The sequence below is a fragment of the Rhineura floridana genome, chromosome 9 (genome assembly GCF_030035675.1).
Source record: "Rhineura floridana isolate rRhiFlo1 chromosome 9, rRhiFlo1.hap2, whole genome shotgun sequence".
Lineage (NCBI taxonomy): Eukaryota > Metazoa > Chordata > Lepidosauria > Squamata > Rhineuridae > Rhineura > Rhineura floridana.
Genome location: NC_084488.1, coordinates 40,020,720 through 40,047,850, shown reverse-complemented (window position 1 = coordinate 40,047,850; position 27,131 = coordinate 40,020,720). Strand labels below are relative to the sequence as shown.

Below are 27,131 nucleotides of genomic sequence, written 5' to 3'. Positions count from 1 at the left end.
GGGTCACCATAAGTTGTAATCGATTTGAAGGCACATAACAACAACAACAAAAAATAAGGTTAGTCACTCTCTTTATGTGAGTGTATAAACAAACCAGGAAGGGGATAGTTTTGTTAGTGCTACATCCAAACCCAGGATCGTGGTTTATTTCTCCCTAACAAGCCAGGATTTATAAACCAAGAACAAACCTTGTTTTATGGCTAGCAATCCTGGCTTCTTATAGAGAAACGAAAAATATTCCTGGGTTCAAATGAATACTAAGCTATAACCAGTGCCTTTGGGGTAAAAAATGTGGTGCTGGTACTCGTATCTTCATAAAAGTGCTATGGGCAGGTGCTGGTATTCAGTACTGATGAGTACTGTCACACAAAAAAGCACTGGCTATAACTTTCCTGTTTTGCTTACCTGCTTGTACATCAACATACATCTATGAATGGCACAAGGTATTTTACTGCTTGAAGTGAAGGACAAGACGGCACCCATCCTTTCCATGTACAGAAGCCAACTGAATCTTACTTCAACACTGGCAATAGAACAGCCCGATCTACCTACTGCAATGGAAGGCAGTAGACTATCTTCGGAAACACAGAGCAGGCTGCATGGTACATATAGCTCTGTCCTTCGGCACCCTTTGCTGCCTGAGGTAGTTTTCTCACTCTACCTAATGGTAGAGCCAGCCCTGCATGCATCTCATTCTTGCTTTATTGTTATGTGTGTACATGGTCACTGACCTACATTCCTGCAGATGTTTCATCCTCCAAAATAATTTCTTAGAATGTATTTCCGGGACAATGAGAAGATAGCCAAATTCCTTGGAGAGGTATGGTTTGCATAATGGTAAGTTCTCCTCAAAACTCTTACAAATCTTTTCACCTCAGAACTATAGGTACCTCCATATTTGTCTTGTATTTTGATATGGGTGAAAAATGGTGGCAACTATTTCAAATGGCTCCAGATAATCATCTGGCACTTTAAGTGTTTCTCCACATTGCTTCTTATTTCATCTTCCCTGTGCTGCCTCTTATCTTTCCCTCGTGAAGCTTTATTACAGAGAAGCAAAACACAGAGAACAGCAACTACTCATGAAAGAATCCATAAGAGCATGATTCAGAGGTACCACTGTCTGCTTTGGAACCAACAAAAGAGAGAGAGAGAGAAAGGCAAAACTGTATAACTTGGCAGCTTTTTCAGTGAATAGCTCTCGTTTCTCTATAAGCAAGGTAAAATTACATTTCCTCCTGATTTTGTCTCAAGGGAAAATGGTTTTCAGTGTCCTTTTGCCACGTGGCATATTAATTTGCTTATAAGAAACTGCCTTTTTTGACAGCTACTGAGTTGATGCAGCTGTCATTTGAAAATGAAAAGTGAATTATCAAATTTTATCTTTAAAAGTGAAGAAGAGATATACATTAGTGTGGGCCACTGTTATTTGAATATGATAACATGATCAAAGTACCTGAATATTACCAAGACCAGTCCTACCGTATGACTTGTGGTGGACTACAACACATTTCCTATCTTGGTCAACATGACCACACAATAATAATGTTTGCAATCATTTATTTAGCAGGTTTGGATTGTTCAAAGCATTTGACATACATTAACAAGCGTGTAAGGAAAGTTATTTTTATTATCTGCATATTACAAATGGGGGACTGAGGCTAAGAGATAGTAAACTGCTTAAGTTCCCTACGCTGCAATCCAATACACACTTACCTGGGAGTAAGTCCCACTGGACCCAGTGGAGTTTACTTCTGAGCAGACATGTATCGGATCGCAACCTGAGTGAGTTAGTGGCAGAGACAAGATTGGAAGTGGGGAATTCCTTGCTCAAGCTCAGTCTTTGAGCCAGGGCTGGTGCCAGGCATAACTGGCCCCTTGGGCACTAGGCTGCTCCAGGTCTACAGTGCCATAAAGCCAAACATCCCTGCCTTATACAGGCAGCCTGCCTTTCCCACCTACCTGTTGCATCAGTGCATCCACAAGCGCACACAGATCTGCCATCACCCAAGATGGTGGCAGAGGTGACAACTCCTTAGGAATGCCCCTCCCACCCTGGGTGATGACAGACCTTGATATGCTGATGCAACAGGCGGATGGGGCGGGCAGTCAGGCTTATTTAAGCCCTGCACTGCCTGTATCGGGGGTGGGGGTCCATGGGAGGTCCCACTTTGCAATCCATGGCAGCATCGGGTCGCTGAATCCTGCATCCCGACACTGCCTTGGATAGCCAAGCGATAGCTTCACTGTCCTACCCTAAGGAGGGGCCCAATATCAGATGTGTATCAAGTTCCCACTATCTCCCATATACCAAAAGATGCTGCTAGGAAAGCCAGTGTGATCAGAATCTCTTTGCTTATTTCCCCAACTCAGCAAAGCAAATCCCCTAGTTGCAAATAGAAATGGGAGAGAAACTGAATTCAGTTTTATTTAAAGGCAAAACTACCTAATTTGTACTTTCCAAAACAAGCGGAGAACTTAATCACAGTCATCCTTTGAAATTTGCAATTCTCCAGCCAAGTAATGTGTACAAAAACAGACATACTAGGGTATATTGTGCATAAAAATGAGAGGGACCAGCTACCAACGTCTCCCTTACACTCTGCAGCCTAGCTATGCCCTTAAGCAGCATGATTGGTTGGAAGTGGTAATCAGTGATGCTTCACCAAACTCTGGTCCTGATCTGTGTCCCATAAACCAGTTGGGGAAATTCTGGGGTAAATAAGCAGAGTGCTGCACCTGGACAGTAAGCATACGGCAATTTTACCCTGAGAGAAAGATGGGCAGGCATAGGGGAGGAGAAAAGCCACAGAACAGCTCAGAAGAAAGATTTGTGTGGGCTGCTGTCAGAACAAATGTCTGTGGAGAAACAAGTGTGTTGCACCTACAGGTCCGGACAGGTGGGCTCTGGCAGGGGGCTGCCCCAATGTCCTTAAAGGGGAGCCTCCACTGATGCTAGAAAGAAACAAAGTTATAATTTTATTTTATTAGAATGGCTTTTTACAGGATGTTCCATAGATGAGTACTAGGGTTGGTGCCAGGCATGACGAGCCCTTGGGAACCAGCCCGCTCTGGGTCTGCAGCACCATAAAGGCAAACACCCCTCAAATAAGCCCATCTGCCCCACCTACCTGTTGCATCAGTCCATCTGCAAAAATGCACTGTGTGCACATAACTGCCATCACCCAAGATGGCAGCAGAGGCATCAACCCCTTAGGCATACCCTCACCATCTTGGGCGATGGCAGATCTGCATGCACAGTGCATACACCCTGATGCGCTGATGGAACAGGTAGGTGGGGCAGGTGGACTTGCAGGCAGGCTTATTTAAGCCCTGTGCTGCCTGTATCAGGGGTGGGGGCCCATGGGAGCTCCTGCTTTGTGATCCACGACAGCGTTGGGTTGCTGAGTCCTGCAACCTGATGCTGCTGTGGATCACCAAGTGGGAGCTTCACTGTCCCACCCTAAGGAGGGGCCCCTCAGGTGCCCTTGGCCAGGGCCCAACCTGGCCACTCACTGGTGCCAGCCCTGGTGAGCACTACATAAAAACTAAATGAAAGAACTCATGACTTCAACACCCATGTTGATTAATCATCTATAGAAGAAACATGCTTCATTTACCTCATTAGAAAGACCTGGAGGATTGTCTTGAACATAATCCAAAAGCTTTTTAGGTGGCTGCATCATATAAGCAGAATTGCGAGATGAAATGGAGGAGAATCAATGGCAGCAAGGAATGAAACATGTGAAGAAGGTGACATAGTTAGAAACTGCTGACAGATTACAAGAGTGGCACAAACATAACAAAAAAGTGGGGAATAGACTGTGGTGAAGAATGTGCAACGGAAACTATCCAGCCATCTCAATAAACCTTCACTTGTTGCCATCAGTGGAATTCTCGTTCACTATCAACAGCCTTAAGTCTTGCAAGACAGAAGAATGTCAGGAATAAACTTTTGAATATATTACTGCCTCCTAGTTAGGTCTCTGCTGAATTATAGCATGAAGAAAAAGTATTCTGGATGTGTATGGGATGCAAACAATCAAAGTTCTGCTACCCTCTACTACCTCCATTCATTGCATTGCACTTGAATGGAAGTTGGCTATGGAACACCCAGTGCTTCTTGAGGAATTTGCTCATTGAATTCGAATACAAGCTGCCCTGATCCACACCTGCCAGACTAAGGAACATATCCAAATATAGATATCATTTGGAATTTGGACATATGAATTTTGTGATGCAGTTTTTGGTTCACACAATTACCAAACTACGTATTTTGAAATATATTTAGAAATAGGTATTTTGCCGGAAAATACATTTAGAAGTAGATATTTTAGGGGAGGGATATTTAAATGTGTATTTAAATGCAAATATTAATGTTGATTTTTTTTAGAACAATTGCACATTAATTCAGAAATGGGTTGAAAGGAATGAACATATGCAAAAAATGATATGGGCTGGAAATAGATTGATCTGCCCATCTTTAGGAAAAGCAGAAATCTTAGAATGCATCTCAGATCTTCTTCCCTTTAGATTACAATCCACAAAGACTCCCCATTGGGCCCACAAGGACGTTTGGGACAACCACACCCACCTGCCCTATATGACATCAGGTGTGGGCAGGTAAAGGCAGGGCTTGTCTGAAAGGGGCTTTGCAATCACTCTGTGGTGTGCTTCCCAAACATCCAATAGCCAGCTGTTAAAAAATGCTTTGCAACCCTGTGCTCAGCACTGCACAGGGCATACCAAGCCTTTGTGCAGCATTTCCCAACTGCTTGACAGCCAGCTGGTTGTTGGGTGTTTAGGAAACACTGTGTAAAGGACTTTGACATCAATCCCCTGATGTCATTATGATGTCAGATGACTGCTCACTTGTCAAAATTTCCAATCCAGGAGGGGGGGAGATAACGATCTGGCCCACTCGGCCAAAAAGGTTCCCCATCCCTGCTAAAGATGAACTATAATAAACGGCTGTCTCAAAGATGAGATAGAATGCTGCCAAAGCTGTTTTCTATGGTGTGAATATGAAAGTATATTTCAGCTGGGTTTTGAATCACAAATAATTGAATTCTTTCAGGAAAGAAATTGTTAAACATCTGAAGGATATACCTAGGCTTCAAAGTTGATTTTACACTAAAGGTCCAGCTGCTACCAAATCCAGTATTTGGTAACGTCTAGGCCAAGGGCAGCCAACATGGCACTGTTGGACTACAACTCATCATCCTTGACCATTAGCCATGCTGACTGGGGCTGATGGGAGTTATAATCCAACAACATCCAGAGAGCACCATGTTGGCTACACCTCACGTAGAAGAACTTACTACATTCTGAACCCATTAGCATCCAATTTGTGGAGCAGGGGCATGGAACCGCAGAATGCTGTAACTTCAGGACACCCATTCTGCTAGATGTTACAAAGGTGGAGCGGGAGCTAACCACTGGCACTCCTTTCAGTGGCAGCCATACATTTTGCAGAACATCTAAGGTTGCACTCAGACAATCTTGCAAACTATCGTGTGATAACTGTAATAATCAGATTAACAACACCTAGTAGCATGACAGAAAGTCTGATTCTGGCATAATGCATGCAATGAAAATTCCGCACCAGGGAACTCTCTTCTCTATCCAATGTAGGTATGAGGAATAGCCGTTTACTTCCAATGGTGTGGTTTTGAAATGGGACTTGGTATTGGTTACCTTTACTCTGGTGGGATTCTTCTTTCTGCATATGAAAAAGCTGCCCAGTATCTATCATAACGGAGGTGTGTGCATGTTCGTGTGAGCTGAGATGCCTTTTTTTCTAGACTAAATCTTGGAATAGGTGGAGTGAGAATGGTGGTGTAGGGGAGCTTTCCCTGAAACATGCTGCAATTACCAAGCACAATGCAAGAGGTAGTCCCCACACTTCCATGCACACACTCTAAATCTGTAATTGTCTGGCTCCTCTCACAGGACAACTTTAGATGTTACTGAAAGTGCAACTTGTATTGTTATCTCCCCAGAGGGGACTGAAAAGCAGCTAAGAGCAGGCTGGAGACATATCCACACCAAACATTTAAGCACATGATTTCCCCCAAAGAATCTTGGGAACTGAAGTTTGTTAAGGGTGCTGGGAACTATAGCTCTGTGAGTGGCAGACTACAGTTCCTGGGATTCTTTGTGGGAAGCCATGTGCTTTAAACGTATGGTGTGTATGCGACCAGTTATATTAGTGCAAGAGCAACACCTGTGTGCAAAACTGCCTCAACCTTCTGATCGTTGTGCTGCTTCAGTAATACCCTGAAAGTTGGGCAAGTTAAGATTCACTATCCTGATGGCCACCTAACACATGTACATTTTTTCTGCTTAAGGTGCCATTTCACACATCACAACCGCAATGCAAAAACCTGAAGCATAAAGCACTTATGCATCTTGGTGGCAGTGGGTCCTGCAATATCTGAAGATGCTCCATTTCCCTTCTGAGGAGATAGCAGCATCAGACTGCTGGTAACTGAAATCAGAAGTCTAATGTGGGTGGAGAGAAAGTAGCCTCTTCTCACGACAAGTACTTATTTCATTTTAACTGATTTTGTGTTTCTGTAGGACAGAGGTGAGATCTCACATGCCTCTGACCTAGATTAGAGTAATGATCACTTTCATTATTAAATTAAACAAGCAATAATGAAATCTTAATACAAAATTTAATGTATTATGGTTTTCTTGTCATTTAGAATTGCCTTTACATCATCAGTCTCAGCAATGAGTACTCCAAATTAGTGATCATCATCAGTGTTCCAATAAGTTACAGGGCTCATTTAGCAAAAATACTAAAGAAAATTCATTGGTGGCTCAGTTTGGCTGGCCACTGTTATAAAAACCCTATCAGCTTGGGTGCAATTTCCCCTGTCATCCTAAATGAAACTTATAAACTGCAATACTTAAAACACACAAAAAGCCTAATGTCAGTGTGTATCAATTATTCCTTTTCTAATGCACTGAAGCACATTTGGAATCGAGGCAATGAGATCTAGAAAGGTGTGAATTACACATTATTTTCCTAAAGTTTATCTATTAATATTCTAGCCTCACTTACCGGGCGTCCAAACTCCAGCTCTGAAAAGAATTTATACCAGGGTTCATTTTCTAAATCTATGTCATCTGGGTTTATGCGACCTGTCTGGAAGAGTTGTGAAGGAAAAAGGGAAGGAAAAGGCACACACTGATCAAAGTGTTGGAAATGACATGACACACTGATGACTCACAGACATTAGCACAGATAACAGGAGAGAAAGAGAGTGAAACAAAAACAAAGGAATGGAGGAGGGGATTTTGTGGTAAAATGAGGTTTGACCTGAGAGTTGTCACACACTGGTTGTTTGATCTCCTCCTTTTAAGCTTGTTCACCAAAGGGTTGTTGTGTGCACACAATACAGAAAATATAATGTGCTTTTAAAAAGATTACACAAGATTATTTTGGGCTTTCCCCCCCAAAAAAAGCATTGTTGTGCAACAAATAGAAGCATGTTTGCTTGTGTTCAAGTTGTTATTTTGTACAAGTAAAGAAAGATCTCAATTTTTAATAAAACAAAAACATATAATTTGCTTTCTTTTCTTCAGGATGTATGTAACTGTTAATGATAGTTAAATGCACATGATTTGGGGCAGTATTTGGGCTACCCAAAGAAAGCATGCTAATTTTGCATTTTTAAGCCAAGCGTATAGCAGTACATAGGATGCCCCATCCCTTCACCCAATATATAAAAACCTACTAATGTAGTATGTGTGTGTGTATGTATATATGTATATACATATATATCCACACACATATATCCACACACGCGCACTCGCTAAGAGATTCCGGATCACTATTTGACACTTGAAAAATGTTATTTGCGAAGATGGAAATCATATACAGCATCCAGGAGATAAGCACATGGTACTTGGCCAAACAGGCAACTGGTGCTGTCAACTCTGATAGCATGTATCACTTTCTTTTAAGGAGAGGGAAATAGATCTAGCCATCCATTCCTGTGCCTCCTTTCAACAGATAATCAGTACTAATCATCAGCATTCTGCATAGTAGAATGCACATAGTTTAGGATTAATAGGGTCAGTGAGATCCAAGTTCATATCACTACACAAATATGATGCTAATTAATAGGTTACATAAAATCAATTAAGAATTGAGTAAAAGGAGCCTCTGATTAATCAGGACCAGTTTGGTGATGTGGTTAGAGTACTGAACTAGGACCAGAGAGACCTAGGCTCGAATTCCTGCTCAGCCATGAAGGTCACTTGGTAACTTTAGGCCAGTCACATTCTCTCAGCTAATCTATTTTACAGAGCTGCTGTGAGAATAAAAAATGAGTGCAGGAGGGCCATGTACCCCATCTCTAGCTCTTTGGAGGGGCTTTTGTGTCCCATGAATGTAATAAATAATAAAAATATATGTATCAATATATGTTTGAAAAGCAAATTAATATTTATCAAGCACACTGATTTACTACCAGTGGTGATGGCATGTGAAGGTGGAAGCAACAGCTGATTGGGGGCTTCCACTGAGGGTCTGCTTTTAGCACATGCTCTTCAAAGTTGTGAACAACATGTTTCCTTTTTTAGAGCATTATCAATACATAGTCAAATAATATGGCATTTCCCCCACAGTCATCATGGGACATATCCTTTTGATTTACTGATTGTGCAGTAGAGGGCAGCAAGAAACAAGAATTTCTTCTCTCTAAGCCTTTCGCAATTGCAGAGCCTCATCTTCACCTTTCAAGACAATGAGTTCAGACTCAAAGTATCAGAGTTCTGGCAATATTATTCTCACCAGAAGCAAACAGCACCTTATATCCAATATTCCATGTGCAGGGAATAGATGAATACAAGAAGAACAACTGATTTTCCATTTGACATCACTGCTGAGCATCTTTCTTTTTACTGGCCATGACCCAGGACAGAGGGGAGGGGGTGCACGAGAACTCTGACTTTGAGGACATGAGCGAGAGTTTGACAGAGAACTTGCAGTGTCCCCAATTTCCCTCCCCCCCCCCGTGGAGGCTCAGGAAGAACTGTCAGAAGATGCTGCTGAGAGCACTCCCCCTCCCCCAGCGGCCAAGGAGCCACCTGACCAACTTGCAGATTCTCAGCTGGACACTCAGCAGTTTCCCACACCTGCCCAGACTGTCAGCCTGGAGGGGGAAGTCGAGCTCCAGCCTCCTTCCCCTCGCTCTCGCAGGATCCAGAGTTGTGAAGAGCAACAGCCAGCGGGGGTTAGGAGGAGCGCTTGTTTGCGCACAAAAGTGAAACCTATGTAAGAGGCATTGACAAGGAGGGGGTGCTGAGTCAATGTCTGTGGTTGGAGGCAGCTTAGTCATTGCTAGCCAGGGAAATTAGTTCCTAGAAAGCATAGTTAGGTGAATGAGTCGAAGGGCTTTTAAGATTGATGTAACTTTAATAGAGAACCTTACTGAATAGAGGGCTCCTGTGTTTCTTGGCACCGAACGGGACATTGCCACAGCACCGTAATTTTTATCAGCTGCTTTAGTAGCTGCTATTTTTATGATGGCTGTACTTTGTATGAATTCCATTTTTAAATTAGTTTCTGCAAGACATTATGGGTTCAAAAATAGGATAAAAATATTTTAAATAAAATAAAATTCTTACAGACCAATTCACAAATTGCCATACCTGATATTTCTTTAGGTTTTTTCCAGATTCAGAGAACAAATGCCCTGAATTCTTGTACTGCTGATTTGGAACCCCAGCTTATTAAGCTCAGATGCAATTAGATCTCACCAGCTGAATTATCACAGTTTATGTTAGTTGTGCAACAGTTAGTGCATTAGTGTCAGAGTAGGCATTCCCAGGATTCCCCTTTCATTCAACACCATCCCATCCCATTCACTTGCCATATTCTAAAGATTCTGCTTTGTAGAACTTTTCTGTATTTAGTTTTCCATGTCTAGTCATGGTGATGCTGGATGGCGCTACCATGCACAAAGCTTATTTTATCTGCTATTTGTGTTCCATGATTAATTGAAAAACTTGGTTCAAATATAATAATCTTGGTCTTATAAAATGTGGTTTAAATGTGGATAAAAACAGTCTGAGAAACAGCAGCGTCCGTGGAACTCCTCTTCCCCATTCTTCTTTCTCTTGCATGCCTTGATGCAAGACCTCCAGGATCAGTTAAACCATAGTTTCTTTTTACATAAAAACCAAGGAACTGTGGTTTAAGCTCTTAATTACAACCAGGATTGTTCTGGTTTGCAAGCAAGAGGATTACAGCTTGTTTAAACCACAGCTTACTGGTTTAGATGTAATAGGAACTGTGGATATAATAGGAAACTCTGGAAGTTTTGCATTAAGGTTAAAGAGAAAGGAAGGGGAGAAGGAGGCAAGCAGGCACAACACTCATTCTTGGTCCAACAGACCATAATTGATCAGGCTGAGATCACTACATCTGAATTGAGCCAAAGACTAATTATTATTGTTGGCAGAAGGGATCTAGGAAGGCACCTGGTTCAAAGATGTCTCTGAATATACAGATTCCATTCAGTTATCGTGACTGAAAGGAACTGATAGAGAAATTCATGGTGAATATGTCTACTACTTTTTTTAAAAAGTATGGCAGCTAATGCTGTAAGTCAGTGGTTCAAACATTTTCCCCCATGGACCACTTGAAAACAGCTGAGGGTCTTGACAGACCACTTAATGATTTTTCTGCCTTTTGTAGCAATTGTGTTAGATGCTGTATGGTTTTAATTGTATTTTTAGACATGCCGTGGACCACCTTTTATCAATGTATTTTCTATCATTACATAGTTGAGAATAGACATCAATACCAGTGGAGATTCATGAATAAATATTGATATTCTCCGCAAAGCAAAAAAATTATGGAGGGAATTGGAAAAATGATACGATAGTGAAGGGAAAAGGAATCGGATCATTAACGACCTCCAGGGGGCCACACTTAAAAGCTAAAGGAGAGGATTACATCCCTATAACAGACCAGGAAATGACCCCACTTCTCATCAACTCTCAAAATACATTATCTCCTCCTAACAGACTAGTGTAAAGAGGGGAGGGAGGGCTGCTTGCACAACTGAAAGAACTGTGATGCAAGCCAGGAAAAGGAAGAGGAGGGAGCAGATGACCCCATTTCTTTTCAACTGGCAAACTTTAGAAAGTGGGGGGGGGGCAGGAGGGAGTGGAAATACGGCTCAGATCAAAAATATTTGCACATGTCCAGTAAATGAGCAACCAGAGGGAGTAAAAATTTAAAATTAGAGGGCGGGGCCACAGGGAAACAGCGACACTAATCCTTCCCAGAGGAATGCCTACTGGTGTTAATTGAAAACAACGAATTTGTGGCTACCATTGAACATGGAGTGTGGACTTTGCAAATCTATCATGACGTTAAAAGCATTTTATTTGCTATGAAGAAATGCTCCCATGTGGACAAGCCCTTCTTCCTCCTTTGGTCTCTGCCAACATGAGGAAGCCCTGCAACATATTTTGGGTCAAAAGGAAGGGTAATCTCTTGAAAGGGAAATCATTTGCCGGAAGTGGGGTTGATGCTAGTCTCTCAGCCTCACTCTTCTATAGAATGGATGTTATAACAAGATATGCAAGGACAAAGAACTGGTTTGAGATTCTTTCTACTTAGTCTCGGCATTTGTTTCTGTCTAGTTCCAACAACAGATAGTCAAATGTTTCTGGAAGCTCACAGGCAGGGCACAAATGTGACAGCTTTCCCCATTTTCCCTTAACTTCTAGTATTTAGAGGCATTTTGCCTCTGAGCAATGGATGCCCTATTTAATTATCTTGAGTAATAGCAGGAGCTGCCATGAGTGGAGCTGGCGGTGGAGTGGACAGAAGGCGAGTGGGAAATGGTTTGGCGGAGTGGGAGGGGCTTGTAACAGCCCTATTTTTTGTTTTAATCACCTGTTCGGAGAAATGGGAAGGTCTTTACAGCTCTTTAAAAACCCCTAAAGTGAGCTAGTCTGTCAAGCAGTGAGGGAATTCCACAGAATGGGCTCCGCAAGAGGAAAAATGAAAAAGAAAAAGCTCTGCTCCTTAAAACAGATAATCAAGCCTAATCAGGCCATTTTGTTTCATCCTTGTGTTCTCAGCTAAAGGTCTGGGTTTTTCTAAAATAATACAGAATTTGCACAACTGTACCCATGCATACACTTTCCATAGAAACTGAGATGCTGAGATCCAATGAGCTTGTGATGTACCCACAGTTGTGGAAGATCAGAGAAATTCCCTTTATCTACCTAAAAATAGTCCATTTGTGGAATATTTGTGGTGACTGAGATAATCTCCAAACTTTCAGTAATCTGCTGGAGCGGTTTGATCACGTACCAGAATTTAGGTTTGCTCAGTTAAAGTGATTAAAGTGCTCTGGCTCAACAAATACACTTGAAAAAATATAAGAGGGCTTTTTATGGTTAGGAAAGTGAGGGGGAATAAACATGTGGGGTAAATGATCAATAGATGGAAAGATGAATAACCTCAGCACAAGTAAATCAGGGTGAATGTTCATTGTGCTATAACCTCTCTGCAAACAAATCAGAACAAATATTCAATAAAGAGTGGACATTGTGTAAACACCATGTAGAATGTATGTAGAATAAACAGGTAAGCAATCAAAAATGGAAGTTAATTTTTCTAAACTCCTCCTCCTGTGGCAAAGGAGGAAACATGTAAGTTTTCATGTGCTTATTTTTTTCACAGTGATCACTGCTGTCAATGGGTTGTTCTGTTTGTATCTTGAACATATTTGGCCTGTGTTTGAACAGAACCCCCAACCATAGATTAGCACTATTGGAAAACCAGCATTTCCCCATTTCCTCTCCACCATTGGTGCAGCCACAGAAGAAGTTTGAAAGCATTTCCTTCTCTTTTCAACTAACTATGGTTTGACATTATATCCAAACCAGGAGTGGTTAGGTTTAACTATAGTTTATCTTAGGGACAGCCAATGTTGTACCATCTGGATGATACTGTACTACAATTCCCATCACCCCCGACCATGCTGACTGGGTGTAATGGAAATTGCAAACCAACAACATCCAGAGGGCACCATATTAGCTATCTAGAGGACACCATGTTGGCTACCAATGGTTTATCCAAACAAGCCAGGATTGTAAGCCAGCGTTTGAAGTTGTGTCATTTGGTCAGCCCATTGTTAAAATTAACAGGGCTGTGCACAGCCCTCCTGATCTGTGGGCCCAAGGAGGGCTAATCTGCCCTGTCCTGGAGATGGGACCACCCACCCCATCCCGGCTCCATTCCTGAAGTTATTCAGGGGCAGGGTTAAGGGTTTTTTAAAATTAAAAGTATGCTCAGGAGAAGAGAGAGCAAATGGGTGAGGAACAGCCAAGGAATCAAAGCTACTGCGGCTGCTATGATGGCGGTCCAGCCAGCCCAGCCCAGCATCTGATAGGAACAGCTGCTGCTGCGGGCCTTGGCAGGATGGGTGGGCCTTTGAGGAGCACCAAGACGAGGAGAGGAAGAAGCGCAACCACCTCCTCACAGCGGGATTCTCGCTCTCGCGCGCTCACGCTCTCTCTCTCAGATATGCTTTACGTTGGATTCCTGCATTGAGCAGGGGATTGGACTCAATGACCTTATAGGCCTGTTCCAACTATACTATTCTATGATCTATGATTCTAAGTATCAGTACTAGAAGAACATCTCAATATTACCTAGTGGCTGCATTTGCAAGTCATACTAAACTAGGGGTAAGAGATCTGTGGCCCTCCAGATGCTGCTGGACTATTTTATTTTATTTATTTATAGAATTTATTAGTCGCCCATCTGGCTGGCTGTCCAGCCACTCTGGGCGACGTACAACATAGGCATATAATACCTAGACATTGAAAACCTAAAAACAATGAAGATAAAATCTAGCCCACCCCAAAAGCCTGCCTGAAGAGCAAGGTCTTCAAGGCCCGGCGGAAACTCATCATAGAAGGGGCATCTCCCATAATCTCTGACCACTGGCGATACTGGCTGAGGATGATGGGAATTGGAATCAAACAACACCTGAAGGGCCACACATGAGCCACTCTATGTTAATCCACAGTGTAGTATGACATGCATGAGCCGCAGCAAGCTTTGGGCTTGTGTGCTTCTCTCTCCCACACAGTTGGAAGGTGGTCTTTGCAAGGTTTTACTTGACCATGGCTTCCCATTTCATCTGAACTACGAATCATGGCTTAACGCTAATTATGGTTAGTTTCAAATGAAACCAACTTCAAACCGTAAGTTATGATGCTTATTGTTTAAAACTAAGCATAATTAGTGTAAAACCATGACCCCCTGTTTGGACAAAAATGAGAAGCTATGGTTTACCAAAACCATGGAAAGCTTCCAAAATTGTCTTCCCAGTCACACAGGAGGAGGACAGGATAAAGAGTATCAGTCTAAGGCTCACTGCAGCTCATGCATGCCACAATGAGCCACAGTTTAGCTTGACATGCAAACTTGGACCAAGAGTTTATGAAAAATAGCATCAGAAGGCAATGAATTTGATAAGGGGAACACTGAGGGAAGCAGCTGCTTGGCCCTTTCCTCTTTGGCTGACTTTCCACCCAAAACAGTACTTCCCCAGATTATTTTTCCACCCCTGGGGAAAAGATATGTGTACCCTACATCTAATTTGGCCCTGGAGCAGGGATAGAGGATAATTTTGTTTCATCAGCCCTTTAAAGCAATCTACCCTAAATTGCACCTTCTGGATTAATATACAGACTGGAACAGAATTATCCTTTGTATTTCACACTTGTTCAAACCTGGCGATACATTTCTGGGCTCAAAATGCGTAATGTACCAACATGAATAAAAATACATATTTTGAAGTAAAATATGTTTACAAATGTGTACACTTAGATAAAATATATTAATTTAATACATATTTTAAAAATAACTATGTAATAAAATATTGACTTCTGTATTTTTTTTAAGTTCACAGATTAATACAGAAGTGGGACTTATGAATGAACACACATGAAACTGACGCAGATTGGAAAGAGACTGATTTGTCCTTCCCCAGTTGTACCACATGTTGCTGGAGAGGGGAGGGGAGGACATGGCGATTTTCAGCAGCAACATTATTTTGTTATAACATAATAGTTTCATCCCAAATTCAATTGGATTACACTGTGTATTTGTCCTTGATGGAGGCAAAGCGTAGGCACAGTTTCAAACTAATCTAGGGACAAGTCTTTATGCTTCATCTTCCATAGTATAGCATAGTGGGGAGGAGAGCCTGGCTGGGAGTCCAGAGACTGAGTTCAAATCCCAGCTCGTGTCTTCTGGGTGTCAAGGGCCAGCTAAAGATCACACCCACAGTGACTCGCTCAAGGGTTGCATGCCCTGCCACCTGTACAGCCGTGGGCAAGCTTCATAGTCCCAAGGAGCCCAGTTGTCCCCCAGCTGGCAGTTGTGAACAAGGAAGGGGCTGGCTTGTGCAGCTGTGGCAAGCTGAGCAGGCTCTAGCCAGCTGGGGAGGACTAGCCTCAGACGGAGGCAATGGTAAACCCCCTCTGAATACTGCTTACCATGAAAACCATATTCATAGAGTAGCCATAAGTAAGGATCGACTTGAAGGCAGTCCATTTCCATTTTCCATAGATGTGATGAGTGAGATGTGATTATTATATTCAATTCATCCCTTTAAAAATGCATGCCATACTATTATGTACGTTGGTGGGTCAGAACTAGCAATACTGATTTTAATTCTTTCCAACTATTAAGTTACAAACATCCAATACATATTAAAAATGTTATTTTGTCATGTATTGTATGCTGATACAAATTATTGTACTTGTGAGAAATAATCCACATTCACATTGCAACCTACATTATTAATAATTCTTGAGAAAAAATATTGGAAATTACACCTTAACTGACTCAATGGAAGAGATGGGGAAGTATGAAAACATACCCACACAGTGTGATTTAGCCTGGTATATTTGCTATGGTGAAAAATGACTTCAAAAGCAATGGCTACAATATAACACATCATAAGAAAGAAAAACTCAGCATTAAATACCTACACCGAGGAATCCAAAATGGTAATTCCTGAACAACAGAGATATAATAATACATTTATAATATCTAAAAGGAGACATTCTTAAAATGTTATGTAAATACTAAAAATACTGAGTATTTAAACATAATTGCTGCATCCAAGTTAGGCAACGTATATAGTACTAATCTGATTAAAGCCAGCTCAGTTAGATCACCTTCTGGCTACTGAAGAAAAGGATTGTTTTGTCTCCACTAAAGATATAAAAGATGCCATTTTTGCAAATCCAATGTTCTGTTTTAGTGTGTCTGAATAAAACACAATTTCCCTCAGTGTACACATATGCAGTAAAAGTCTATGAGCAGAGCTAGCTGAAGATGCCCTTTGGGTTACTGGAAATGTTAGTGGTAATTATGCAAGCATCAGCCTTATTAAACATGCTTTTAAATCATTTTATCTGAACCCTAGCTTAGAAAACCAAATCAAGAAATTTAGTCACAAGTTAGAGTGCATTCAGCCATCATTTGTGAAAAAGTCATTAAGGATAAATAATGAAAATATTTGTGGATTTAATTTTTCTGGAGTGCCTAGGAAATTTTTTTATTTCCATGTGTAACAACTCTCATGTTATTTATATCATGTGCTGGTAAAATTATTACAGTGGTGACAAATTCTCCACATTCATACTGCAACTAGAGGCTTATAATAATTTCCTTATCTGTGCAAACAAGAAAGAACACACATTCTGCAATTAAAACATAAAATAAAAATCCAGAGTAGACAAATGTGGCAAGCAATCTAAATTTTAACTTTTCTACCATATCATGTGAACCCTTCACTCAAAAATCTCTCCACAACTATTCATTCTTAAGCTTCAGCCAATCTGCATAAAAAGAATTCAGTACAATGAATTTATTTTCAAAGTATTTAGATATCTGATAAAACAATATGAGATTTTAATACTAGAATTTATCTCTTTAAACTCATTATTATGGGTAAATAATAACCAATTTCACTTACCGGTCGCTCATGTTCAAGGATAGAGGACTTTCCTGGCTCATATTCAAAAATACTCCTTGGTTCTGATCTGAATTTGCGTGTGTCTACTTTTCTATCAGGAGGGTCCCACTCATTTCTAAGAAATAAAATATTAACAACTAAATTAAATTATCTTTCCTATCAAGCTCTATACATATATGAGGAAAGTATTATACATCAAACTTGCTTTCTCCATATAGCATTAGCAAAATTGGAATTAAACCAACACTGAAACAAGAGATTCCACTGACTCTGGTGTACATGAATTTGAATCTCTAGTATAAGTGAAAGGAAAACCATGTTTTGTAATAGCATAATTAATGACATTATGATAGCTGAAAGAGGCAAAATGGCAATTCCAATTGCTAAGTTATTTATGGTGACACAATCTCTATGCGACACATTCTCATTTGCTGTAAGTATAAAAGCGCTTGCTATGTGCTTCAACTCTTTCTCACTAGCTCTCAATTTGCAGTTTCTAGATTGACTGCTGCAAAATGGCTGCAGGGCTTACTTTTCTGGTGCAGATCTTTGCCATGGACGAACTGGTGGTACTGGAGGTGGTGGAGGTGCAGGGGATGAGGCCTTGAAGGCATCAGTGCCATTGTCAGAAGTACTTTTTGTCAGGGGCCTGTATGTCTGTGTCCGGGCTGCAGGGTATGCTTGAGCAGAAAAGGATGGGCTGAAGTTACCTAATGAAAAACAAAAACAAAACCAGAAAAAAAAATCAGAATATAACTATTCATATTGCATAGTCAAATATGGATTTAGCAAAGTTGTAATGTGAATTGATAGCTGTTCTTCTTGGCTTGGATCCTCACTTCAGTTCCATGAAAGAAATGGAATTCACAAAATGGGGCTTTCCTGCATTCTCCTTTCTTCTGCAGCCCCCTGTGCCCCGAAAAACCTGCTCCCAGAGGTTGGGGCACCCTCTGGAACAGAATAACATGTACCATGGAAGGCTGCAACAAGAAAGGTAAATTTCCATAAACTAAGGGGCCCAATATGTGTGCAAAAGCACCTTTCCCTCGTAGAACACCACCCCCACCACCCACCCACCCCCACACGATACTTGTGGACATATCAGTGAGAAGAAAGCCATGCCGTGAAACATATAGCCCTAAACCCATTTTCTTGGAAGTATGCCCCACTGATGTCAATGGAACTTATAACTACTATTGAGCTTCATGGGAGTCTGCCGATTTCAGACTGTGGGATCCACCCCGATTTTTACTAGAACCCCAAGGTCCATCAATTGAAGCCAGGTCCAAAAGAGTATCTTGGGTTGGAGGGGGCAACATATTTGTAAAATTAATAAAAGGGTGCCTCCGAGTATTTGCTCAATCGAGAAATTTGTTTTTGGTATGAGAATCCCTTCACTGATTCACAGTAAGCATGTGTAGGAGGGGCTTGGCAATTTGTGAACCATCAGGTGAAATGTAACATGCCACCTACGTATGGCACCCTCATCAATGGCTATTTCTGAAGCCCCACAGCCAGTAGCAGCTGGTGAGGTGGTGTGTGTGTGGGAGCATTGTTGCTCTTCCAGCTTCCAAACAAGGTGGGTTGCTGCCACTGGCTGAGAGGAGCAAGTGCAGGGAGCTTGGCATGGTGCATGGTGGCAGAGCCAATCTGATGCTCCTGCTGCTGCACCATGCCAAGCTTCCAGCCCTTCACCCCTCACGGTCAGTGGCAGCAACCCATTGCATTCAGAAACTGGGAGAGAAATGGTGCCCCACCCTCGTGCCTCACTGACCGCTACTGCCAAAAGCTAGTGGCTTATCAAGCCCAATTTGGATTTTCACACATGGGTAACGGGCTCTGTCCATGTTTACAACTGGAAATGCCTTGAGCCATAGACCCAAATGGGATCAGTTACTGATGGGTGCCATTGTTATCTTGACCCATGCTTGTTAACTCAAAACTGAAAAGGAAAGACACACACACTTGAATATTTAGGCATGCCTTTGTTAATATTGGTAGTGAACAATGCCTTCTGGCTAGTAATATTTATAAACATTAGTTTTGGACAATTACCCAAGCAGATCACGTATATATATACTTTTGCAAAAATGGAATCTATACATAACATGATATGAACTTAAAATGGAAGATGCTTTTTTAAAAATGCATTTTATCCTAAGGTACAATTACATTTTGGATATTTTTGCATTTTTATAAGGCTTTTGTTATCACCAAGCACGTTGATATATTTTCACTATCCTCTGGCTTGGAATACATCTTTACAGTAATTTGCAGTCTTCTACTGCCATATTGTCAACTCTACTGCTATTCTGTCAATTTCCATCAGCTGCAAAAACAAACTGCTTACAATTTTAATGGACACACATGATGTGAAAATATGAATTTTAGATTCATGTTTTGTCCCACGGTAAAGGGCATGGCCCAGTGAAAATTAAACACAACTGAGGGCCAAACTACATATTAAACCAAATGAATAACATGCTGTCAGATCTCTGGATTTTTAAAAATTAATCACAGGTACAGGTGGCTTCTCTAGCCACATAGCCAGACAGTAGGCAATTTTTGTTCCAATTATGGCAGCAGGCAGTGTAGTGGTGGAGTAAACCTCTCCTCCCCATGTGCTGCAGTCCAGCTAAAAATTGCTCACCTGTACCAGTCAAAAGAAAATCCAGAGACTTTAGCTGCATGCTGCACATTTAGTGCAATGTGCCTTTAGCAGAATTTATTTCAGTGTCAACTCTCCCCCATTAAAATTAATGGGACACAAAAATATATGACTTCATCTGGTTTGTTCCCCATGTTTTATGCATACAATGCAGTACTCTACTCAGCTGCTGCCTTTGACATCCCCACCACATATTGATGGAGATTAACTTTTCATAGTATGCTACAGGAAACTGTCTGACACTGCCCTGAATCTCTGTTCCAAAAGCCAGAATAAGTTGCTACAAAACCAAAGCACTGAAAAGACACCACTGACAACAATATATTTAGGATTATTTGGATAAAAAACCATAAATCACAATCACTGTGATGTCAGACAAATGAAATGAAAACAACACACGGAGATTCCACAAAACACTACAAACTGTAGTTACATAAGCACAATAAGCATGGGCCTACAAGGTTAGGTACTTGCTTAAACTAACAAAGAGAGACTCATGTGAAGGGAAAGAGTAATTCCTACCAGTATTATATGCATAGGCGGTATTATACATGTCTGTGTCATCATCTACAAAAAGAAAGATAAATGTTATAGCGGTGCAACACCTGTCAGATTTGTATTTTCTTCCCAAATACAAATAAAAAATCAGTTGTACACTTTTTACTTCAGGAATCTATCCCATATGCTATTACTTTATTTTTGAATCAATCCTGGACAGAATACAGCTGTTGTATTACTTTGGATGGAAGTAATATATTCTCCCACTGAGCTGCAGCCCTTATAGTTAGGTCTGTAATACTTAGCTGATTCATTAGTTAATTATCTGCAAATTTGTAATTAGCTTAAACATGTTAATTTTAAAATGCTAATTATTTTTAAAGAGGAATTCATAAAAATTATAGATGTCAGGCACCACCTTAAGGATGCATTCCTATTCCTCTCACATGCATGTGGAAATGATTAATTTAAGATGGTAGCACCATCATGTTTAAATAGATTAAAAGAATAGCTACTCTTCCCCTCCTCAGGATCACTCTGTTAACCAATCAATTAATTGTTTATCAATCCATTCCCTGCTCAGCCACAAAGCTCAGTGTGTAGTCCTGAAACAGTCACTATCAGTCTGCTCTTCATTCTTAGATGAAAGGCTTATTCTCAGAACCTATAATACACAGGGACTCCTTTTCCAATAAGAAACCATACACAAGTGGTTGTGAATAAGCCAAGCCTTGAGCCCTTGGGTTCAGGGAACCAACTGTGGGGCAGAGCACACCCCCAGACAGCAACAAGAGGGGGGAAATCTCATCCTCCTGCCTGTGGCAGCTCTTGCAGGACTACCTGCAATTCCAAGTGATCCCACAAGAGCGCCTGAGAGGTGGAGTCAGGCCCGTGTCTTTAAAAGGTCCTGCCCTGCTGAGCGCCGTAATTTTTCCTATCAGTAAATCCAGTCTCACTGTTGAGCACATTTTTTCACCTATCCCTCAGTGGTTCACTGTGCAGTTGTTAGGCGTTCATTTACTTCTGTCACAACTTAAGGCAGAAATGGCATTGGGCACAATCAAACACAAGGGGGACCTCCATAAGAGGCACACAATGGCCATGCCCCTAGCTCAGGAGAGCTATTGCCTCACCCAACTCATGACCCCCGCCCCACCGGTTGGTCAGTGGGACCACAGCTGCCTTGGGTTCTTGCCTCATTTGGGTCTAATGCTGGCCAACTTCCAGGGGTATTTCCCAACTGCCTGGTGGTTGACTCGGCATTCCCTCAAGAAGGGCTGCAGGAATGAAGCGGATCCTTGCTCTACTGCCATGCCAACCCCAATTTACTTGCCTTAATCAATAAAGTTGTGGCCCTATTTTCACCCATAAATCTATGTTGGCTGTGTTATTCCCATTGCTAAAAGGGAGCACCACATGCTCCTGCCACACAATCAGAGAGCCTATAGGCCTCATAACGCAAATCAGGATCTTTCTGTACTTAAACTTCTGTTGCATTTGCAAAAGCAAATGCAAAAAACTCTCAAATAGGTTTTGTTGCCTTGGCCAGACCACAGCAATGAAAACCATCCCATGCTAATTCTAAGGGATGAACACAAAACCATGTGACTGTTTCTCCTTAATGCTCTCATTTTATTGTTATGTACCTCTTTAAAATATTAATGCTTGTTAGGGAAATCCTTTCCCCACAGAAAAATAAATCAGCTGTATTGAATATACTTATTTGGCTTGAAGTAGTGCCCACTGAACCTAGCTATTTTATTTATTGAATGACCGCCTGCATACGTTACTATCTGACAGCAAACCATCAAGATATGTGAAAATGTAGCAAGGAGAGAAAGTTGCACATACCAGGCTTGTGAACCATGTGTATTTGCTTGAACATCGTCTTATACCAATCCTTCGGCCTGTCAACTGTCTAAAAATAACAAAGTTTAAAGAATTAGTGGGAAAAACAACAAAAATTAAAAGGGGCACATATAATAGGTTAGTTTGCAATGGAGGAAGCTAGAGGTTTGTTTGGCCCTTTGAATGGCCCTCATGCTTAGCTGATGAGGTATTATTATGAACAGTATAATTATAAACATTTCTTAATTGCTTTATATTCAAAAAGAACCTTTAAGCAATGTATGAAACAAAAATAAAAGCACAGTACGCTCTAGAGGGATGAGTGAATCTGTACATTTCAGTTTCTCATTTTTCCAGTCGTAAATTCAGTTGTCCATGTCACTGTATCAGTTCGCAGTTTTTTTAAAAACACTTCTAATGAAAATTAATTAGTATTTCAGTGCAAATTTCTCCTGCTATACACATATTTCTATGCACTTTTGACAGAAATATTTTTTTGCAAAGCAACGTTCCCTAATATAATTCATCTTGTATGTTATTTTCACCAACATATGCATTTTTATGTATACTTTACCCTAGCACATGCATTTTTGTGTACACGTTACTTAGATTAAGAACTGCATTGCAAAATCCAGAGAAGTGCAGATTTTGAAGGGTGGCTGTGTTTCTGTTTGTGTAATGTTTTGGAAAATGTGAATTAGGTAGGTTGGCCTTTAAATGCAAACTGAACCAAATTCCTCCCATCCCTATTATATTAATAACCATATATAGACCTATTATCATTGCAATCAATGCAGCAAGAATGTAGACTTCAGATTATTTTGTGATGCTTCATAGGAAGCAATTCATAAATGAAATAAACAATTGATTAGAGCAACTTCTATGGGCCACACAGTCTGAAGCTTTGGCAGGAGTCTATGCCTTAATAAGAGAAACGCAGTAAGCTTTTGAAGAGCCTACTAAAACCAACACACCCTTCATTCACAAAAAGCGACAAAGTGCTCATCTTTATCCTGCAAACACCATTTCCAGTCTAGCAATTTATCTAGGACAGTGCAGTGCAAGGTGGGAGTGGTAGGCCCTGGTACAGCTTCTTCTCCCTCCATGGAATGGGACTGGGGTTATCAATCCAAGAATCCCTAGTGGAAAAAAGAACCAAATAGCATCATTTTCCCACTAGAGATTCTGGAAGTTGTAGCTTCAGTCTCGTGCTGCCATCTCTGTAAGCTTCCCTTGCTCTGCCACAGGCAATCTGCTGACTTTTTAGGGTCAGGATGGTGGGAGTGACAAATGTAAGTGTTTAACAAGCACTTGTGAGCCTTAGGCAAATGCTCACATTATAATGCTCATAATGTTTATGTTTAAGTGAATACTTTTATTTTTGTTAATTATGCTGTTTTGAATATGTCTTTTATATTTTGCCTGCATTTGTAATGTTTTCTTTTATTTTGTGATGTTTTGTTCAATGTTTTAATCTAGGTTGTAAACTGCTTTGAGATTTGTTTCCCAAATAATATAAAGTGGTATAGAAATGACTTAAATAAATAGATAAATAAATAATCATGTGCTGGCAAAAGCTTAGTCCACTTTGGAAGAGCAACTGGGTACTCACACATCCTTACTTGTGGAAGCATTCAAATATTCAATGGAAAAAGAAAAAAATTGTAACATGACACAAAGTGAACATCACTTATGCTACAGTAGCATTCACATCATTTCCATGTCCATAATGTTCAGTTTACAGTGGGATCTGCTCTATTCCTGAAGGTTCCTCTATCTGTACAGTAGCATGGGTGAGGCAAAATAAGGCCCATTTACAAATACAACAGTTTATCTAGAAGTGTGTGTTTGTATTATGTGCCTTCAAGTTGATTATGACTTATGGCAACCCTATGAATCAGTGACCTCCAAAAGCATCTGTTATAAACCACCCTGTTCAGATCTTGTAAGTTCAGGTCTGTGGCTTCCTTTATGGAGTCAATCCATCTCTTGTTTGGTCTTCCTCTTTTTCTACTCCCTCCTGTTTTCCCCAGCATTATTGCCTTTTCTAGTGAATCATGTTTTCTCATTATCTGTGTAAAGTATGATAACCTCAGTTCCATCATTTTAGCTTCTAGTGATAATTGTGGTTAATTTGTTCCAACACCCAATTATTTGTCTTTTTCACAGTCCATGGTATCTGCAAAACTCTCCTCCAACTCCATTCCAAATGAGTTGATTGTTCTCTTATCCACTTTTTTAACTGTCCAACTTTCACATCCATACAGAGATCGGGAATACCATGGTCTGAATGATCCTGACTTTGGTGGTCAGTGATACATCTTTGCATTTGAGGATTTTTTCTAGTTCTCTCATAGCTGTCCTCCCCAGTTCCAGCTTTCTTCTGATTTCTTGGCCATTGTCTCCATTTTGGTTTATGACTGTGCCAAGGTATGGATAATCCTTGGTAAGTTCAATGTCCTCACTGTCAACTTTAAAGTTACATAAATCTTCTGTTGTCATTACTTTAGTCTTCTCGACATTCAGCTGTAGTCCTGCTTTTGTGCTTTCCTCTTTAGCTTTCATCAGCATTCGTTTCAGATCATTACCAGTTCCTGCTAGTAGTACGGTATTGTCTGCATATCATAAATTATTGATATTTCTCCCTCCAATTTTCACACCCCCTTCATCTGGGTCCAATCCTGCTTTTCGTATATGTTCTGCATATAGATTAAACAAATAGCATGATAAAATACACCCGTCTCACACCCTTTCCGATGGGGAGCCAATTGGCTTCTCCAGTTTCTGTCCTTACAGTAGCCTCTTGTCCAGAGTATAGATTATACATCAGAACAATCAGATGCTGTGGCATCCACACTACTTTTAAAGCATTCCATAGTTTTTCATGATCTACACAATCAAAAGTTTTGCTGTAATCTATAAAACACAGGGCAATTTTCTTTTGAAATTCCTTGGTCTGTTCCATTATCCAACGTATGTTTGCGATATGATCTCTGGTAACTCTTCCCTTTCAAATCCAGCTTGGACATCGGCATTTCTTACTCCATATATTGTAAGAGCCTTTGTTGTCGAATCTTGAGCATTACTTTCCTTGCATGGGATATTAAGGCAATAGTTCGATAATTACTGCATTTCCTGGGATCCCCTTTCTTTGGAATTGGGATGTATATTGAATGTTTCTTTTTTTTTTTTACAATAATTTTTATTCAAATTTTCATAAAACAAACAAAACAAAATCATAAAACATTCAAAGACAAAAAACAAAACAAAACAAAAATGATTAAACAAAAAAATAAAATGTTGACTTCCCATTTGTCGCAGATCAAATCAGTTATAGGTCTACAATATATAACAATCCTGTCTCTTAAATTATATTATAAAATCACTTTCCTCCAGTAGTTATCTTAATTAATCATCAAATCTCATAAACATTACTTTATTCTTTCCACAAAAAGTCAGAGAGGTTTCAATTCTTTAAGAAATATATCTATCAATTTTTCTCCAAATAAACATGTCGATTAATCCATCTCGTTAATAATAATAATAATCTTATTGTCATAACCATAGTCCAAATAAACATATCGATTAATCCATCTCATCAAAATCTGTTAGGTCCAATAATTTCAATAGCCATTATTCCATTATCCATATTAATTCCATCTTCCATCTTCAATAGTCCTGTTAAGTCCAGTAATTTCAGTGCCCAATCTTCCATTATCAGTATTCCATAATAATCTTGCTGTCATAGCCATAGTCATATAATAAGAGTCTGATGGGAATTTCCTCTATCCCAAATATTTTCTTGCCATCGATTCTGAATAAGTTGCTGAAATATTGTTGTAAAGTCATATCTCTGTTCTTCTTTTTTACAAAATGCACTGGCTCATCTCTTGAGAGTTTTTCCATTGTCACATGGCTGCAGTTAATTCCATAGATTTTCTCTATATCAAGCTCCACCACGTCATTCCAGTCCAGAAAATTATCCAAGCCATTGATAACTTTATCTCTAATATCTTCATTAATTTCTTCAGAGATAACGTTAAATTCCAAACAGTAGATTTTATTTTTAATATCCATAAACTCCAGATCTTTTTCCAATTCCACATTTGTTCCAATCTCCAGGGCTTGTATCTTCCCTTTATTTTTTCTTTTCTCATCTCTGATCTCATTCTCCTCTCTCACAGGATCCCCTATTTCTTTAAGCTCCTGCGTCATTTTGCTCAGTTCAATTTTCAGCTCCTTACTGCCCTGTCGCAGGGTTTGTTTCGTTATCTCAATCTCATCCATTATTTTCTGAAACATAATTACTTCCAGATTCTCAGCCACTTTCTTGATTGCCATTTTTAAAACCACCAAAACAAAACAAAACAAAAATAAAGAAGAACCACTTCTTATTTCAGCAACAATTGGGTTAATATTCCAGGCTTGATGACATCACAGTATAAACAGAGCAGCCTGCCTTATCTCTCTATGTTCAAGAATACAAAACAAATTTAGTTCCCAGCATCAAAACAGTTAGTGGTGTCATGAAGAAGCAGATTCGTCAAAATAAAATAGACCAAAAAGAGAATAGTCCCAGACAATATAATGTTCCAAAGTTCATATTTTTTATTTTTTTCTCCTCGGAATAGAAATCCCTCTTCTGTTTATATCTTTAGAATGCACTTCCAGGACAGCTTTTTGCAATAGAAACAGAGATAAGCTGTTAATTTCGTGAATAACAGAGAAGAGTTATAGCTCACCCAGAAGTTCTTTAAAGCTGATTCATTTGACAAATCTCTTTTTGCTGCAACAATTTAAACCAAGTAAAAAAAATAATAGAAAGAAGGGTGCTTGCCTGTTCGTCCGTTTTCTCTTTGAAGAAAAGATAAACGTGTCGCATTAATCAGATAGAGCTTGTTCGGAAGTCCATCCGGCATTGCTGGCTGGACCTTTTCTCATAAATTAATGAAATCCAGTCCTCCCAACAAAAACAGGCTTTTGAGGTTAATCTCTACGTTTCTCCCTGCCCGGGAGAAATTTCATCAGTCAAAAAAAAAAAATGTTCTGACTGATTTATATCTGAATAAGCT

At 40.2% G+C, this 27,131-nt stretch overlaps 1 protein-coding gene across 9 annotated transcripts in view; it reads right to left on the bottom strand.

Annotated features, from left to right (window-relative positions):
* SORBS2 (sorbin and SH3 domain containing 2) overlaps positions 1–27,131 on the bottom strand; it is a 128,058-nt gene that overhangs the window by 52,160 nt on the left and 48,767 nt on the right. For 4 of the 9 annotated variants that reach the window (XM_061585106.1, XM_061585107.1, XM_061585112.1 and 1 more), the window contains 6 exons: positions 22,063–22,129; positions 20,236–20,280; positions 17,578–17,755; positions 17,046–17,160; positions 7,073–7,156; positions 3,621–3,677 (listed from right to left, as the gene is read on the bottom strand). In XM_061585106.1, the coding sequence (XP_061441090.1) occupies positions 3,621–3,677; positions 7,073–7,156; positions 17,046–17,160; positions 17,578–17,755; positions 20,236–20,280; positions 22,063–22,129 (546 nt within the window). The remainder of the gene's footprint in view (positions 1–3,620; positions 3,678–7,072; positions 7,157–17,045; positions 17,161–17,577; positions 17,756–20,235; positions 20,281–22,062; positions 22,130–27,131) is intronic. The other 5 variants (XM_061585113.1, XM_061585110.1, XM_061585115.1 and 2 more) reach the window with 3 other exon arrangements.